Below are 16,911 nucleotides of genomic sequence, written 5' to 3' on the forward strand. Positions count from 1 at the left end.
AACTTCTTCTCTGAAACTACTCAAACGATTTTGATGAAACTTGACTGCAACCTTCATCACCCATGAAAAGTTTGTTCATGCTATTCTGAAAAATTGGGGTCTAAGGGGTTTTATGGGGGGGGGGGTGGTTGCCCCCCCCCCCGCCAAAATAGGTATTTGCTATAACATTGGTTTATTTGTACATTTTGCCAATTCCTTCCCATGTTGACTTCCTCCTCAGTATCATTATTCTATCAGGTCAGCGCCCAGGTGTATTTCCCCTATTTATTATATTATGCTGACGTGTTTGGACATTTGTTGCTCAACAATTGTTTGCGCTTATGAGCTTTTTTAAACTCACCTGGAACGTAGTTTCAGGGAGCTTATAGGACGGCACTTCACCTGTCCGTCTGTCCGTTCGTCCGTCCACAAACTTATTGCAACTTCTCTGAAACTACAAACAAAATTTCAATGAAACTTGACCGCAAACTTCATCACCCATAATGTACCAAAGTTTGTTCACGACATTAAGAAGTCGTGGTATAAGGGGGCCTCCTACTGGGGGTGGGAGGGGGTTGCCCCCAAAATATGTATTTCCTTTCTTCTCCGAAACCACACACACAATTTTGATGGAACCTGACCACAACCTTCATCACCTATAATGTACCAAAGTTTGTTCATGACATTAAAATAAAAAATTGGGGTTTAAGGGGATGGATGGTGAGTTGCCCCCCCAAAATAGGTATTTGTTTACTTCTCAGAAACTACACACACAATTTCGATGAAACTTCACCATAACCTTCATCACCCATGATGTACTAAAGTTTGTTCACGACATTTAAAAAAAACCTGGGGTTGAAGGGTGTTTTCAGGGGGTGAGGGGGTTGCCCCCCAAAATAGGTATTTGCTATAACATTCATTCATGGGTACGTTTTTCTGATTCCATCCCACATTGACTTCCTCCTCACTATCATTCTACGAGGTGAGTATCCAGGGGTGTTGCCCCTATTTTTACCTCCGCCACCGAATGTGAAGGGTGTTATGTTTTCACCCCTCTCTGTATGTTTGTTTGTGTGGAGGATATCTCAAAAAGTTGTGGACGGATCTGGATGAAATTTGGTGTGCAGGTTGGGTGTGTGACCATGACGAATTAATTCGATTTTGGTGAAGATCCGAATCTGGATAAGATAATTATTTAATTTCGAAAGTGATTCTTCACCATTGAGAGAAAGGGCCAAAGACGATATGTTACTGGATAGCATGATATTTCAAAAATGTATTGGGCCCGATATGTTCTCGTGGATCATGCATTATGTGGCGGAGGTATGCGCTCCACTGAGTGCCTTTCTAGTTTTCTTCTGTTTTGCGTAATAATATCCATGTTGCTGCTTTTCTGGCTTTTTGGTTAAGTTAACCCTCATTGTTGTGCCTTTTTGTCTGTTGAACAGGTTAGAGCAAGGGTTCCCAAATCACATGTAAAGAGATCTTAAAAAATGGTAAGAGATTGCTCATGGGACATCATATCCCTGAATTGCCAGATGAATTTTTAATGCAGGCTTTCATTAATCATGAAAGTACTTCACCAAGCACAGGAGGTCTGACACATTGTCCAAAGTTTGCTTTACTACGACCTCTTTCTCAGAAACGGGCTTCATTGTTATCCTCCTGCAGTATTTTCACTTTTCTCTCAAAGGACTTCACACTGACACATAGAGTTGGAATGTGGACTGCACTTTAGGAACCCCTAGTTTTAGAGCATGGCTAATATGCTTGATCACCATTTATCATTGCATTCAATTTTTGAAGGAGGACATAACAGACATAACACGAAGGAGGACATAACATGCTGGTCCCTAGAAGGACATAACATGAAGTATCTTCTTCTTCTTCTTTCGGCTGCTCCCATTCAGGGTCGCCACAGCGGATCATCTGTATGATCCGCATAGTGATTTGGCACATGTTTTACGCCGGATGCCCTTCCTGACACAACCCTGGTCACCTCTTACGGCACAGGGATAAGGACATAACATGAAGTATGTCATCTACATATTACATTCGCAAAGGAGAGGGGGGGGGAAGTAGGAATAGCGGTTATCTGAGGAAACAAAGATGAAGATGGCTAGATGGTAGAGAAAAGACGATTGAAGGAAAAGAAAAGAAGATTGGGTCGAAATAATAGTTATGAGAAAAGAATACGAATAGATGTAATGGAACAAATATCGAAGAAAAAGCTGGGAAAAGGGGAGGGGTTCCTGCTGTAATTCTCTGCAGATTACCGTAGCAGGACCTGTTACCAACTATAGTATATGAGTGTACAACTCTCGTATACTATAGTTCTAACTGTAGCATTTTGCCTGGGAAAATTCAACAGACTTTGCAAGTGTAGTATATAAATAGCTCGAGTGCAACACTGTCCACTGAGTTGCAAATTGATCACATCCAGAATAGAAGTTAATCCTCGATTGAATATAATTTTTTAATGATCTGCTTAACTCTCATTACCATGCACCTTGTATGGGTGTACTGTTGTAGACTTGTTTATGTACACTTGCAGTCATTATAATGGAAATATGCTGAAATATGTCGGTTTTATTATTAATATTATTTACAAAATTATCTCAGGCTCATGGTGAAGCTTGTATGGCAATCAGAAACAGAACAAGGACGTCAAATAGGTGTACGTTTACCTGAACTACAAATACTGCACAGTACATTATGAGACAACAGACAAATCAATGCAGTCAATGACATTTTAACCTCAGATCCCAGCATCATGAGTCACGAGTTTAGATGGGGGGGATTAAATGGGACAATGGACAAGATTTCACTGAGATTAGCTTGCATTTAAGTTTTTTTCATTGATTCTGTGTAATCTCCTTTTTCTTTAGACTCTTTCACGTAGCTTTCATCAGATGTGGCCATCAACGAATGCAGAATGGACCCGGATTCAATTACAAATTTAGACCGTTAGCTGCATCCAGGTGAGGTGCCTCTGTACATTCAGGCAGTAATTTGCTTAGGGTGCTGGTTATAACTCGTAAACTCTTTGCAAGATACACAGTGACATCTGTAAAACCCACTAATTCATGCTAGCAGACGGGACGCCCGGCTTAATAGCCATCCGATGGACGGCACAATCATTGACGCACTCCCTGTCTGTGAAGCACCAGGGTGACAGTTTATAGTGGGGTCAAGAATCTAACCCAGACTTGACAGTTCAAAGTTGAATGTGCTACCTCCTCCAAACCATCTTGTTGGACTATACAGTATATATGAAGTGGACTGGGTGATTTGATTAATGTGAAATGTGATATATTAATCAAAGGTTTCTGTAATAAATGTTGGCAAAGAGATGACAGCAAGCCTCAAACACTTGAATATGAATTGCAGCAGTGTGGACTCACTTGGTTCTGGAGTGGGATCTGGGTAATCGACCATTTTATCCTCTCTGTCATGGGTGGGTTGAGTGGTTTGGGGAACAACAGAGGAGCAAAGAGGAGAGAAGTGATGCCAATAAAAATTGAGTCATTCCTTCTGAAGCAGCAACATAGTACAATAATTGTTTTCCTTGTTACTTTGCAGTATTTCCTGGGGGCCTATGGTACAAGAAGCAGCATTAAGGTATTTTCCTCCAGGTGAATGAAACTGAAATATAAGAATAAGTTTCTCAACAAAGAAAACCCACAAATTGACTCAGAGCAATATATAATCATTCTTGTGTCAGCTCTCTGTGCTATAAGCTCAAGCTAGTTTCCAGCCTTTATATCAAACCGTTATTGAGCAAAGGTATGGCAATGATTCTCACCCATTAATCAGTTTGTGATACATGGCAATCTCTCTCTCGAGGTCCATCTTGGCATCGAGCAATATGTCAAACTCCTGCATCTGTCCACGCAGATTTTTCTGTGCTCCTTCTAGGTTTGCCTCTGCTTTTAACAAGCTGGACTGCAGTCGTGATAGCTCATTGGCCTTACGGTCTTCTGTCTCTTGTAGCATCTCTTCCAGCGAGAACACCTGAACACGGAACGTTTACCAATGTCAACTTCAACCTTTTTACACAATCTTGTATTTTAAGCTGAGTTTACTTTTTTTCTTTTTTCAAAGATGTAAAAGAAAAAGCACAGCCAACCAATAATTCCATTATGTATTAACAATAATGGTGCTCCATGCTCTTGCCAGAGAATAGGACACCATTATATATTACAACAGCATTGTACAAAACGAGTTGGTATCACTTTGTATGCTCTGCACGAGTTATTTTGTTTGTTGTTTAAAACTTGTTTGAGTATAAAAACCTTTTATTTGCTATAAGCACTCAGCCTGAAACTATGGTGCTCAAGAGTGGTAATGATGTTCACTTTTACAAATCCATGTGATTGATACAGATCCACTTTTGGGTAGTCATTGCTGGTACTGCTTAGTAAGCTTGTAGATATTTCGTCTTTGGCATTTAAAGATGTTTCTTCTTTTTCCGCAAAAAATTTTTTTACCTTGTAATGTCCAACAGGATGGTGCAGACATATCACATTTACCTTTGAGCTGTCTAGTCTGGGTTTGATTGCTGACTGGAATATAAACTGTGCTTCACAGGCAGGGCATTGCAACAATGTGTGTGCCATCCCTCAGGTGGACGTCAGCTGAGTGTGCCATCTGCTAGCATTAGCTGGTGGATATTAAAGATCCCACGCTGTCTTTTGCAAAGAACAAGCGAGATATCTCCGGCACCCCAAACAAATTACAAATTCCTGCCATGTTCAGTTGAACATCAGGCCTGGCCAGCCGGATCGTGAAAGACTTGGGCCAAAACTTTCCCAGGCAGACCCCACAAGAAGATCGGAATAATTGGAAGCATGAAAGTAGTTGCCTTGTAATCCACACTGCATCCACTGTGTGAGCTCTTTTATTTATTTATTTTCATTATGTAGCATTTGGCTAAATATCAGACACTCAATTTGTACCAGCCTGTGCAGTTAATAAGTTTGGCATAAATGATAATTAATAGCTCGTGAAAATTAAATGCTTTAGAATTCAACATATTGGGTTCATAATTGTAATTGACTAAATAAAATTAAATCAGAAATGCCCAATTATGCTCTGCTTTGTGTACATTTCCCCCAAGTAGTCGGAGGCTTTAATGTTAAATTTTCCAGAAATCGTGACCTGGTGGATTAAAGCACCAAATTTGTCACATTTGTTCCTTAGGCTACGGAGATCAATTCCAGAAGGGGTGTCCAAAAATCTGAGCACTCTGAGCCATTCCTGGAGCTATATATGTTACCACTCCCATATCTGGCGAAAAGATCATCAGCAAAATGACACCCTTTCCCAAAATGTTCCTAATAGATCACAAAATAAAATAAAAAATCAGAGAGCTGAGTCTTTGTAACATAAAAGAGTAATTAACTGGTATCATTATTCACCTCATTATATTATTCTGTTGATGAAGAACCACAGGTATAAATCAAAATGGCCACCTTTATTGCGCTCAAAAATCACGACTTTAATTCTAGTCGGCTTGTTCAAATTCATGGATGAAATTCATGTATTAAAATGTCCAACAGACAAATAAAATAACTGCATGCAACTTCAATCATTTGCTTAATTTCGTTGTAGAGGAAATGAATTGGAAAATCTGTGTTACATGTTGTGAAGGCAGTGGGGATTTGAAGTGCCCTGCTGAGAACTATCAGAAGAATGAGCTTCATGTATATGAGGCTTTTCTGCAGAATGTAACCCTGTTTTTCGATCATGGGGCCTTACCTTTTGATATGGACTTTAAAGGCCAAGACACAGCGGATTAATTTTTATGTAGACACAGTGGCACAAATCTTGTCACCTGAAATTTGCCCCCTCTAAGTTGAGGCATGTGCAAGAGGCAAAATGCAAGCATCACAGCAAATGAGGGTGACCGTCTGCAGTCAAAACGACAAGCTACTACACCATTGTCAAGTCTTAACTCTTGTATATTCTGCTCAGAGTTCTCTGTAAGGCTATACCTCTACTTTGCAATGCAGCTTGACAGGGACCTTCGGAAAATGGCCACAGAGTCGGAGGACACAACATTACTGGCAAGAATAGCTGGAGGTGATTTCGTGGCACTTCAAGCGAAGTATCACAGCAATTGCCTTATTACCTAAAAAAACACTATCGCTCGATGCTACAGTGTCGAAGTCACAAGATATCAAGCATCAATTAATAACAGGAGCTCAAAGCCAGGACATTTGCTGAACTGGCATCTTTCATCGAATTTCAAGTGGAAAAAGGGGAGTTCCTCTTCAAGCTTTCTGAGCTGCATGACCTATTTCGGAACAGACTTAAAGATCTTTGTGTTGAGTTCATCAACAAATCAGGACTAAAGACTCAACTTCTTGATCATTTTCTGGGAGACTGTCAAGAACAGATAGATGGCAGAAATATGCTTTTCGTGTTTAACAGGTCAGGTCAGGTATGGGAGCATGAGCCAGAGCAGCACGTCACTGCATCCACTTTCCGCCGGTACTCCAGGGGCCTCCTTTTCGCCATCCACCAGGCAGATGCCTGGCCCATCCCCATCTCCTTGAGGTGCCGATCAACCTTCTGCAACCATGAGGGAGTGTGGTTAGCCCATTGGCCTCCTCCACTCACGAGGCTCCCTCGCTGAGAGAATCTGGTGAGCCAGATCAGCGTCAGGAAAATGAGCCACATGTCCACACAGCCACTGCTGATGCTCACAGACTATGTAGGTAACAAATCTCATTTGAGTCTCTCTCAGCAACCGCTCATTGGACACAAAGTCCGCCCAGCGATAGCCAAGGATTCTCTGAAGAGACCTGGTACCAAAGGAATTAAGTTTCTGTGTGAGATCCCTGGTCACAGTCCAAGTCTCACAACCATAGAGAAAGACTGGAAGCACCAAGGACCTGAAGACTCAGACTTCTATCCTCCTGCACAGGTACCGACAGTGCCACACCCCATTATCCAGTGAATCCATGACTCCCCAGTCCTGACTCAGACGTCTATTGACCTCTGACTCACAGCCGGCAGAGACATGAATATCACTGCCAAGGTAAGTGAATCTCTCCGTGACCTCAACATCCTCAACACAAACAAGCACAGACAATATAGCAGCATCCTCGATGTCATTGAAAGCCTGGATCTTAGTTTTGACCCAGGAAACCCGTAATCCCAGCAGCTCCGACTGTTCATTCAGCACCTCGAGAGTCCCCAAAAGGATATCCAGAGTCTCCGCAAAGATGAGTGCATCATCTGCAAAGTCAAGGTCAGAGATCTTGACATTCCCAAACGATGCACCGCAGCTTGATCTCTCCGACATCCTCCCCAGAATCCAGTCCGTATAAGCGCTGAAGAGTGTGAGGGCCAGTATACACCCCTGATGAACTCCAGTAACAACTGGAAACAAGTCAGAGATGGTATCACGACATCTCACAGCACTCTCAGCTCCAGAGTATGGTTCAGACATCACATTGATCAGTTTTCTCCAGAGGGCATTCCGATTCAACGAATCAAATGCTTTGCAGAGATCAACATAGGCTGCAAGCAACCCCTGCCTAAGCTCTCATCTGCATTTGGTGAGGACCCGAAGGGCAAGGATACGGTCAATCATTGACCTCTTTGGTGTAAAACCTGACTGCTCTGAGCACTGGTGCTCAAACAGATGGTGGAAAATCCTATCAAGAATTATCTGAGCAAATACCTTGCCAGGCACTGAGGAGCATCACCCCTCAGTAGTTGTTGCAATCCTGGCAATTACCCTTCCCTTTCCAGAGAGGGACAACAAGGTCCCTCTTGCAGTCAGTTGGGATGATGCCTGTGTTCCAGGCAGAGCACAGAAATGCAGGCAACATGAGTACAGCATTTCCCCTCACCTTGAGAAGTTCAACATCGATGCCACAGATCCCCGGAGCTTTTCTCTCATTTCAACCGGTTCACCGCAGCCTGTGATTCCACAAATGAAGGTGGATCACAGTTGATTGGTGGGTCAGCAATAAGGATAGTAACACCCCTGACATCCAACTCAACAGCTGGTGGATCAGCCTGGTACAGCCGCTCAAAAAACCGGCCCAGCGGGCCTTCACTTTGGACTCCTCCCTCAAGAGCCCACCACCCTCTTTACACCAAGGAATGGGCTTTGAGGAATGCAGTGCACAAATTCCCCTGTAAGCAGGATGAGAATCACTTGACTACAGCAGATGCCCTACCCCCTCACAGATTCCCTGCACACAGGCCTCCTTGTCCACTCTCAGTACACAAACAGATTCATGCAACTCCCTGAAAAGTTCAGCTCTGACATTAAGCCTGGACCTGCAACTCTGGACAATAGTATCCAGTGTCTCTCGGGAGACAAAATTTTTCTTCTCTCTCCAGCGATTTCCAAGACATCCACTGGCAACATCAAGGATGGTGGACTTGAAGGCACTCCACAACTCTTCAGGATCCCCCAAAGCACCCATACCCCCCAAATCTCCACTCAGCCTGTTTGCAAACTCCTCAGCTACCCTCTCATTCTTGAGCATGCCAACATCCAGCCTAGGCTGGAATGGTACCATTCTCCTGGATTTGAGCTGTAACTTCAGAGTTGCTACAACAAGCCTGTGGTCAGTATTGAGGAACTGAGCACTCTGGTTGACCCTGCAGTTCTGGATCATCTTCCATCAACGAGCACATGATCAATCTCCTTTGCTGCACCACCAGCGATTTTTGTATGTGTGTACATATATATATATATATATATATATATATATATATATATATATATATATATATATATATATATATATATATATATATATATATACTAGCTGGGGTACCCGCGCAGCACTGCGGGGTTAGCCACTTAAACCCCTCAAGCGTTAGGGCGACATAAATGTACGATAAAGAGCAACGGTGTAATTTCACACTTAGGGGGTTAATAAGCAATGAGAAACTGTTCATTTCAAGTTGAATGGGTAATTGGAGTATACTGACCGTTGATGTTATCCTGCATTTTAAAAGACTCAGTTTCTCGTGTGATTACTGCAGTGCCTCTTGATACACTACATTTCTGGTCTGATTGTTGGGAGCCATGATGCTGAGGTTTGCAGAGTTGCCAGTGCGAGATGCTGCCACATAAAATATTCCATGGGAGAAGCAGCTTGCGGAGAGGTCAACTCCTATGGCCTTGAAAGTCTGGCCCTGTGACTTGTTCACCGTCATGGCAAAGCAAGGCTCAATGGGGAACTGTAGCCTGTGGAACTGGAATGGCAGTTCAGCATCCGAAGGCATCAGTGGTATCCTAGGGATGAGGCCAACTTGACCTTTGTAAGGGCCGCAGGAGATGGTTGCCTCGATCACGTTCTGGTGCAGTCTTGTGACTGTGCACCGGGTGCCATTAGTGGTTTTCGGTGGCTCCAGGGACCTTAGTACCATGCTGGGAGAGCTGACCTTCAGTTTAAGTCGGTGTGGCAGCATGCCTGTCAGCTCGAGGGAGTTGAGGAACTCCACAGGGTAGGTCACGGCTTCCTCATCGCTCATGGCACTGTCCACCGACTTGTACTGTTTGTCTTCTCTGGGGAACTCATTCATGAGCCAAGTGTTGAGGTGGTTGACATTGGTGTTAAGTGGAGAGACGATGGCCCGTTCTGCTAACCACTCCGGCCTGTTATAGTTGGCTGCCAAGTTTTGGTAGACCTCTGCCTTGAGTTCTTCCAGTCTGAAAACACACTTTCCAAGTGTAGGTGGTATGTTGATGGTGTCAGGCTTAGCAGCAAGAGGGAGTTGACCTCCAATGTCCAGAAGCAGGTGTGCAAAGTCAGCAGCTGCAGTGTCGTTACTAAGGTGAGCCCTCATGTTGGTGGTGAGCTTCATGATTTTGACATGGGTCCATAGGTGGGATTGCTTGAAGTTGACGTTGACAATGTTTGCCCTTGTTCCATTTTTCACTACCGGCAGGATTTGCCTGAAGTCGCCACAAAGGAGAGTGGGGATACCACCCATTGGTGTGTTGATGCTGGTGATATCTTGAAGAGTGCGGTCAATCGCCTCGTATACCGATTTGTGGGTCATGGGCGCTTCGTCTACGATAATGGCTAATGTGTCCTTCAGGACTTTAGTGGAGGTACGCCTATGTTGGTAGAGGAAGTCCTCTGAGAGGTGATCGTGGAACTGTGTCCATAGGTCAATTGGGTTGCTGGGGACACAGGCTGTGAGGATGATCGCCAAGAGACTTCGCATGTTGGCTGGAGATTGGGTGACTGTGGCCTCCTCCATGGCCAGGCGCAGGTGCTGGTCATCCTCCAGAAGTCCTCTCATATGGCAGGCCTCTTGGAATGTATCGCAGACGTGGTTGTTGACTGTCCTCAGATTCTCAAAGGATGTCGGACCGGTCACTTCATTGAGGAGCATTCGCAGGAAGTAGCATTCTCCTGCCCATGGACTGACGGTGTAGATGCGGCCAATTGCTGGACCCCGCCAGATCTCATTTTGTGGGTCGTTTCCGTCTAATGGGACACCCCTCTTGTGCTGTATCCACTTCTTTGTGCTTCAGTTCCAAGTGTAGTACTCAGGGACATCAGCGTATTTGAGAGTTTTGGCGAATATATCATTGTTGCATAGTTCAAAGAAGTCAGTAAGGGTGGTGGCTGGGGGTGGCCCTTGAGCTATGTTCATTGCATTGGCTTCGGTGAATATTACTCTTTGTCCGTTCTGGAGGTGCACGGCCAAGCCAACCACTGGTGGAAAATGGTCATGCGTTGGGTGCTCCAGAATGCGCCAGGCTGCCTCACAGCTGCCCACGTACCTCGCATTTTGGAACAGAGCGATCTCGTCCACCACTCTCGGCTGGTCGGTCTGTTTCTCATTGTTGTGATGTGTTCGCTGAAGCTCAAAAACTGCCTGGTCTGTTCCCTTCGTGACATACTTGAGTACATACTTGATGGAGTTTATGCTGCTGCAGAGTTCCACGTTGATGTGGCAATTAAATTCCCATAGTATGAGTGGGTTATACGGGACGACCCACTGGTTGGTAACCTCTTGATTGATGCATTTGCTTCGCTGTAGCATCTTGATGTTGCCTGTGTGTCTGCCATCTTGCGGCTTGCGGCGTCGGTACTTGGGATAGCTGTCTATGCCTTGTTCTGTGCACTGAAGGAATGTCTTGGGGAAAATGTTTGGTGCACTGCCGGTCCACCATACAGGGCGAGTTCATGTTGATTTCTCCGCAGGGGCCGTGGATCATGTGGGACAGTACCAATTTGTGAAGCTGTGGGTCTTTATCCTTGTCGGGAATCTCAGCTGCAATAACCAAGTCGATCTTTTCCAGCCTGATTTTGTACTGTGGGTCTTGCCAGGAGAGGATGTGGGCGTGTGGTAGGCCTCGCTTCTGGTACTCGATGCTTTACAGCCAAGCGCGCACCTTGCCAAAGGCAGCCTCCTTCACAATCAGTTCCATGAGCTTCTTGTGCTTTTGGCAGAACACCCGTGCCACCATGTCTGGTCTATCCTGTGCTTGTTGACAAGCAGGAAGTTGTCCGTGATTTCTGGCCACTGTGGGTTACATGTCATGGTGATGAAAAAGTGAGCCTGGCCCATCCTTCGGACATATGCCATGGCGTCACTCTGTCTCTCATGCATGTAGCGTGGACCGCCAGTGTAGGTGGCTGGAAGTACTACTCTTTGGCCGACTTGCCGAGGGTCGCCATCAATAGCCAGGATGGAGTCTCTTCGGGCTGATGTAGCTGTCTGCTCTGAGAGCCTTTGCAAAAACTGAAGTCTCTCAGTCTCAATCTTACAGAAGGCTTCTACCAGGTATTGTTGGAAGAGGCGTGCACCTTGCAGAAGGTAGATGCCATCCCTTACCATGATGTGACAGCTGTAGAATTGCTGTTGAGTCGCCTTGTGTCCATTCCTGCCGGCGTTATACATATGGTAACCATCTGTGCCGAAAGGGAAGAGGAGTGAATACTGCAGTGGGTCATGGGCTGCGTGGAGCTCAGAGATCCTCTTGAGGGTGCCGTCCTTCAGGCGAATGACGATGTCGCGATTTTCCGTTGGTTCATTGTCCATGAGTATGGCCACCTCAGCTGCTGTCTGGGCGTTGTATCGCCGTTCATGCTGACCCCGGGGCCTCTTGTGCTCTCTGATCACGATCTTCTGTTCTTCAGTATTGTCCTCTTCTATGATGTCTTTGGCGGTCTTGAGCTGTTGGACGTAGTGGTTGTTGTCTTGGAACCACTCAGTCAAGTTCCCGAGAAGCTGTTGATTTCGGCGCCTGTTCTGGCCCCTGATTTAAGTCTGCTGTGTGAAGCTGTCGAGGAAATACACCTGGAGAAACTTGGGCTCGCCTTCCTGTGGCGTTAAGAGGCTGCCGATGCGGTGAAACACCTGGCCTTGAATCCTAAAGCTTGGGTTCCATCCCTGCACAGAGGCATCCTTATGGCCGAAGCTGGTCATTGAGAAGCAGCCATTGTACTCGCGGATATTGGACAGGAAGGTCTTGCTCATGGGGCCTTCTGAAAAGAGCTCTTGAAGGATTTGAGGGAGTGGAGGGAATGGCTGCAGGATAACCTTGCCTCCTAAGCAGCAAATGCCAGGCCTTTCTGCCTTGAAATTTTTTGCACCACAGTGGCAGCAGTGCTTGTCCATTGGCCCAATGTTTGCTTTAACACGGAGATCATTCGGGTCATGTCAGTGCTGGCCTATTGTCAGCATCGCGCTCTCTTTGTCGAGTGGTTCGAATACACTGATCTTCAAGACGGCGAGCGTTCGTTTCAACAGACTCGGTTGCTCGGGTAGATGCAGTGCTTGCACGCTGATCTTCAAGACGGCGAGCTTTGCTTTCCGGAGACTCGGCTGCTCGGGCAGATTCATTGCGTTTTTTTTATTTTGGAGAAGACGCAGTGTTTTCAAATCTTCTGTCTCTGTCATTCAGGCCCTCTTCTTGGCATCGGCTGCAGCAGAATTACGTCCTAATCGTTCTTTACGGGGCATGTTTGCTTACGAACAACCAACAGCCGCCGTGTTTCTTCGAATAGGGAGGTCTTTCGGCATCTGAAGGGAATTGGGTGGAAGAAAGGTGTCATATTTTACCAAATAAACTCTATTGAGTGTATCGTTCAAAGATATGATTTACATTCTCACCAATTGCATGACTGTGGACTGAATGGCCACTGGTGGAAACACTTCGGGAAAAGTTGACGTAAATATGTAATGGTGTGCTCTTGGGCAGTTATCCTTCGAATGTGCTGATTTGTAAATCCACGAGCAATGAAGTACAGCTTATCTCTCAAATAAATGTCTCAAGCGAAATAAATGTCTCCAGGTTTTGGAGTCTGGCAAATGCATCATTTGTGTCCTTGTGAGATGCAGCTGTGGTCAGTCCATGTTTTACGACGAAAATTTTAGTCAGTAACTGCTGGTGAATACTGTCAGTTTGCATGCGTGGGTCATGAAGTATGTTCTGGAGTCGGAGTTGCGGCAGCTTGAGAGGAAATTGTGGGTGGAATCGGGCGTGCCATATTGTATATTCAAACCACTTACTTTCCAGACACGTTGTATATTACTTTCTAGACACGTTGGACACGTTGTATATTACTTTCCAGACACGTCGGACACGTATATTCGGCGCAGACAACACAAAAATTACTTGTATTCGTCGCAGACAACACGCTGTTACGAAACATAAACAAGGACAAATGTGTCCACGAGCAGCGTCCTAAAGATTTTGTCAGCTAAAAAAAAAAATATATTTTTTACATTAAAAAAAAACAACAACAACAACTTCCGATATTTCGTCACGTGCCTTGATTAAGCCCATAGCGAAACGCATCATAATGTCTTTACGTATTTACGATATATCGTGTATTTACGAAATAAATAATGTATTTACGAAATTACAATACGATAAATAGAATAATCTTTAAATAGTAACGTGAATTTTTCGAAACTTTAAGGCAAATGTCCGAATATATTTAATTCTCAAAAGGCACCGTCTATGTGAGGATGTGTACATGTGCTCAGTATTTAAGGAGATCCGGATCTCGTATACACAAGAGCAGAGTCCTCGAGATTAAGGTTTTGTCTTCACAAGAAAAAAAAAGAAGAAGAAGAAGAAGAAGAAGAAGAAAAAGAAGAAGAACAAGAAGAAGAAGAACAACAACAACAACGTCGAGCTCTCTATCTGCGAAAAAAAAATACAAAACAGATCATTTCAACGCTGGCTTCCCGTCATGCTGTTGCTGTTGAGTCATTATCCCAGTTGAACGCCGGCTTCCCGTCATTATCCAGTCCGCGCCTGAGCGGTTTACAAACCACGGAACGGATCCCGCAAAACACGGAACGGCCCACCATGGACCCCAAAATTTAAACATGAAATAGTCGTATTTTGGGGGTGGAATGTGCGTCTTTGATCTCAACCGCGGTCTGAACTGTTGTACAAGTAGTGTGAATGCGCGGATGTTGGTGTAAAACACACAATGGCTTGTCAAATCATTGACATATGTTCGCTAACCGCCGACACCTGCTATAATCTGCGGTTTAAGCCCTTAATCCGCTGTTTAACCCAACAATTGAGTCCTTTTTGACACGCGGTGAGTGAATCTCAGGTGGCGGGGTGTCATAAACTCGCTCTCACCTCTTCTGTATAAAACCTCAGGCCAAATCCATCTCAATCATAACCTTAGACTACTTACTACAGACCACACATTGATGATCTGCGATTCTACAGATTTCTACAGCCTTTTCAAACATGGAAGCTGGCTTCTTCTTCATCTCCCTCCGACATTGCTGTGACGTCATCGGTCAACATGCCGGGGGAAAAGAGGAAGCACACATCCAGAACTGTTTCCGAAAAACTTTTGTTAGTGGACAGGATTGTTTCTGCGAAGGAGAGTAAAGCTAAGATATCCAGGGAAACTGGGGTACAAGAGAGTACCTTGAGAGGATGGGTGAAGGAGGAGGCCAACCTTCGCTCCTTCGTGCAGGACCTCAACGAGGAGAGCGGGCTGAGCCGCAAGAGACCCAGGAAGGCTCAGGATCCAGCGTTGGACAAGGCTGACTTCGACTGGTTCACTTGTACTCCCAATCCGCAGTCCGTTGGTACAAGATTATATTTTATTAATATTATTCGCGGTTTTCTTTATATTATTGACGGATCCGCGGATCGTCTAAACCGCGGATTTTTATTTTATGGATCCCAACGGCCCGATTTAAAAGAGTTTTACTGTATATACTGGATTACCCCGCTTATCCGCCAAGTTGGGGCAAGGTCATTTTTGGCGGATAAGCGAGGGTACACATGAGATGATCTGGAGGGGTGCAAGAGGTGTCAGGTAGGGCTCGTTGGGGCCTAAGAATCTCATTCCCTACTCACTAGAACGAAACCAAACAAACGGAACAACATACACCATATTGTTACGGCTGTGGAAATTCGCAGACCACCATAAAGGACCTTAAGGCCCGGTCACACCTTGACGTTTTAGCCAACGTATGCCGATTTTTGAATTTTTTTTTCTAAAACGCTGGCACACGTTGAATACGTTATGGGTAAGTTTTGATAACATTGAGAGCACGCTGAAAAACACTGCCATACGTCGTTGTACGCTGGCTTTAAACGTTGTACTTTTCGGTTGTCCTCAAATTTTTTCATGCTTGAAATTTCACGACGTATGCCGGCGTATGACTCACACGTTCCGCTACGCTGGCCACAAGTTGTATGCATGGTCTGCGATCGTTGACAGACGTCAACACATGCTACTTGTAAGTTAATCATAAGTTGAGACACGCCGAGGTAATGTTTAGCATACCCGAAACTTATTTCTAACCTATGATTAACGTGTTGTTGGCACGTTACGCGATCGTTGCCACACATCGACAGACGTTACTTTTAAGTTACTCATAGGCTGAAAGACGTCGGTATAATGTAGCGTCCTTGTGTCAGCGTCCACGGCCACGGCCAGGACACTTATTTGCAGCATTCTTCAAACTTTTCTTCGGCATGACGAGGATGTTCACACTTCGATGTCTGGCTTGGCTATGATTCCAATTGTCCATCGGCAGCGTCTATTTAAAACAGTCGAGTTTGAGCGTTTTAACACGTTCAGAAGAAACGCTTCAAATTTCAAAACCCCAGCGTCAAAAAACAAAGGCGAGTGACAGCAATTTAAATCGTTCATTGTAAACAATGAAAATAGTTGAGTGGTACCGTTTAAAAGTCGTTGAGTGTAAAAAAAAATCCAATTGTTGAGCACAAGCATCTACTTTCAATAGTGGGGTTTGAGCGATTTAGCACGTTCAATAGAAACGATTAAAATTTCCGAGCGCCAGCGTCAAAAAACAAAGGCGAGTGACAGCAATTTAAATCGTTCATTGTAAACAATGAAAATAGCTGAGTGGTACCGTTTAAAAGTCGTTGAGTGTAAAAAAAATCCAATTGTTGAGCGCAAGCGTCTACTTTCAATACTGCAGATGCAGCCGTTTAAATCGTTGAGTGGCAGCCTATGAACCTACCCGTGGACACGCGGACGCAAGGAGGATCCATCATAACCCACACCCTCCCCTCACACTCACCTACTACTGCCAACATGAACAAACTACTACTAATACTAATACTGATACTGATACTGATACTGTTACTGCTGACATGGACATCGACTCAAAAAGGAACTCGAAAACACTGTTGGGTTCCCCTTTTATGAGCAGCATTTTTATATACCAATTCCCAAAACCGCTGGGAATACGTCTTTATATGGCAGTTGTAACCTAGAAACACGTTCATTTTTTTTTTTTTTGGTCGACCGGAAGACGTCATTGGAATACGTCTACATACGTCGATGAGTGTTGGGACTACGTAAAGAATTGGTTCAAAGCACGTCAAACATAAGTTAGAAATAAGTTTCGCGTAAAAAAGACATTACCGCGACGTATTTCGACTTATGAGTAGCTTATAAGTAGCCTTTGTGG

General features: G+C 44.6%; 1 protein-coding gene and 1 long non-coding RNA gene across 3 annotated transcripts in view; one reads left to right on the forward strand and one right to left on the reverse strand.

Moving 5' to 3' along the window:
• The window catches only part of LOC147030404 (keratin, type I cytoskeletal 20-like), a 33,070-nt gene that overhangs the window by 1,106 nt on the left and 15,053 nt on the right, over positions 1–16,911 (reverse strand). For both annotated transcript variants that reach the window (XM_085874420.1, XM_085874419.1), the window contains 2 exons: positions 3,785–3,993; positions 3,384–3,427 (listed from right to left, as the gene is read on the reverse strand). In XM_085874420.1, coding sequence (XP_085730546.1) covers positions 3,384–3,427; positions 3,785–3,993 — 253 coding nt within the window. The remainder of the gene's footprint in view (positions 1–3,383; positions 3,428–3,784; positions 3,994–16,911) is intronic.
• On the forward strand, positions 1,157–3,770 carry LOC147030405 (uncharacterized). The gene is made up of 4 exons (XR_015056346.1): positions 1,157–1,475; positions 1,890–2,012; positions 2,868–2,960; positions 3,562–3,770. It is a non-coding gene; the product is annotated as an uncharacterized LOC147030405 (long non-coding RNA).

This window comes from Eptatretus burgeri, chromosome 3 (assembly GCF_056783735.1).
Source record: "Eptatretus burgeri isolate ZD-2024b chromosome 3, Ebu_testis_v1, whole genome shotgun sequence".
Lineage (NCBI taxonomy): Eukaryota > Metazoa > Chordata > Myxini > Myxiniformes > Myxinidae > Eptatretus > Eptatretus burgeri.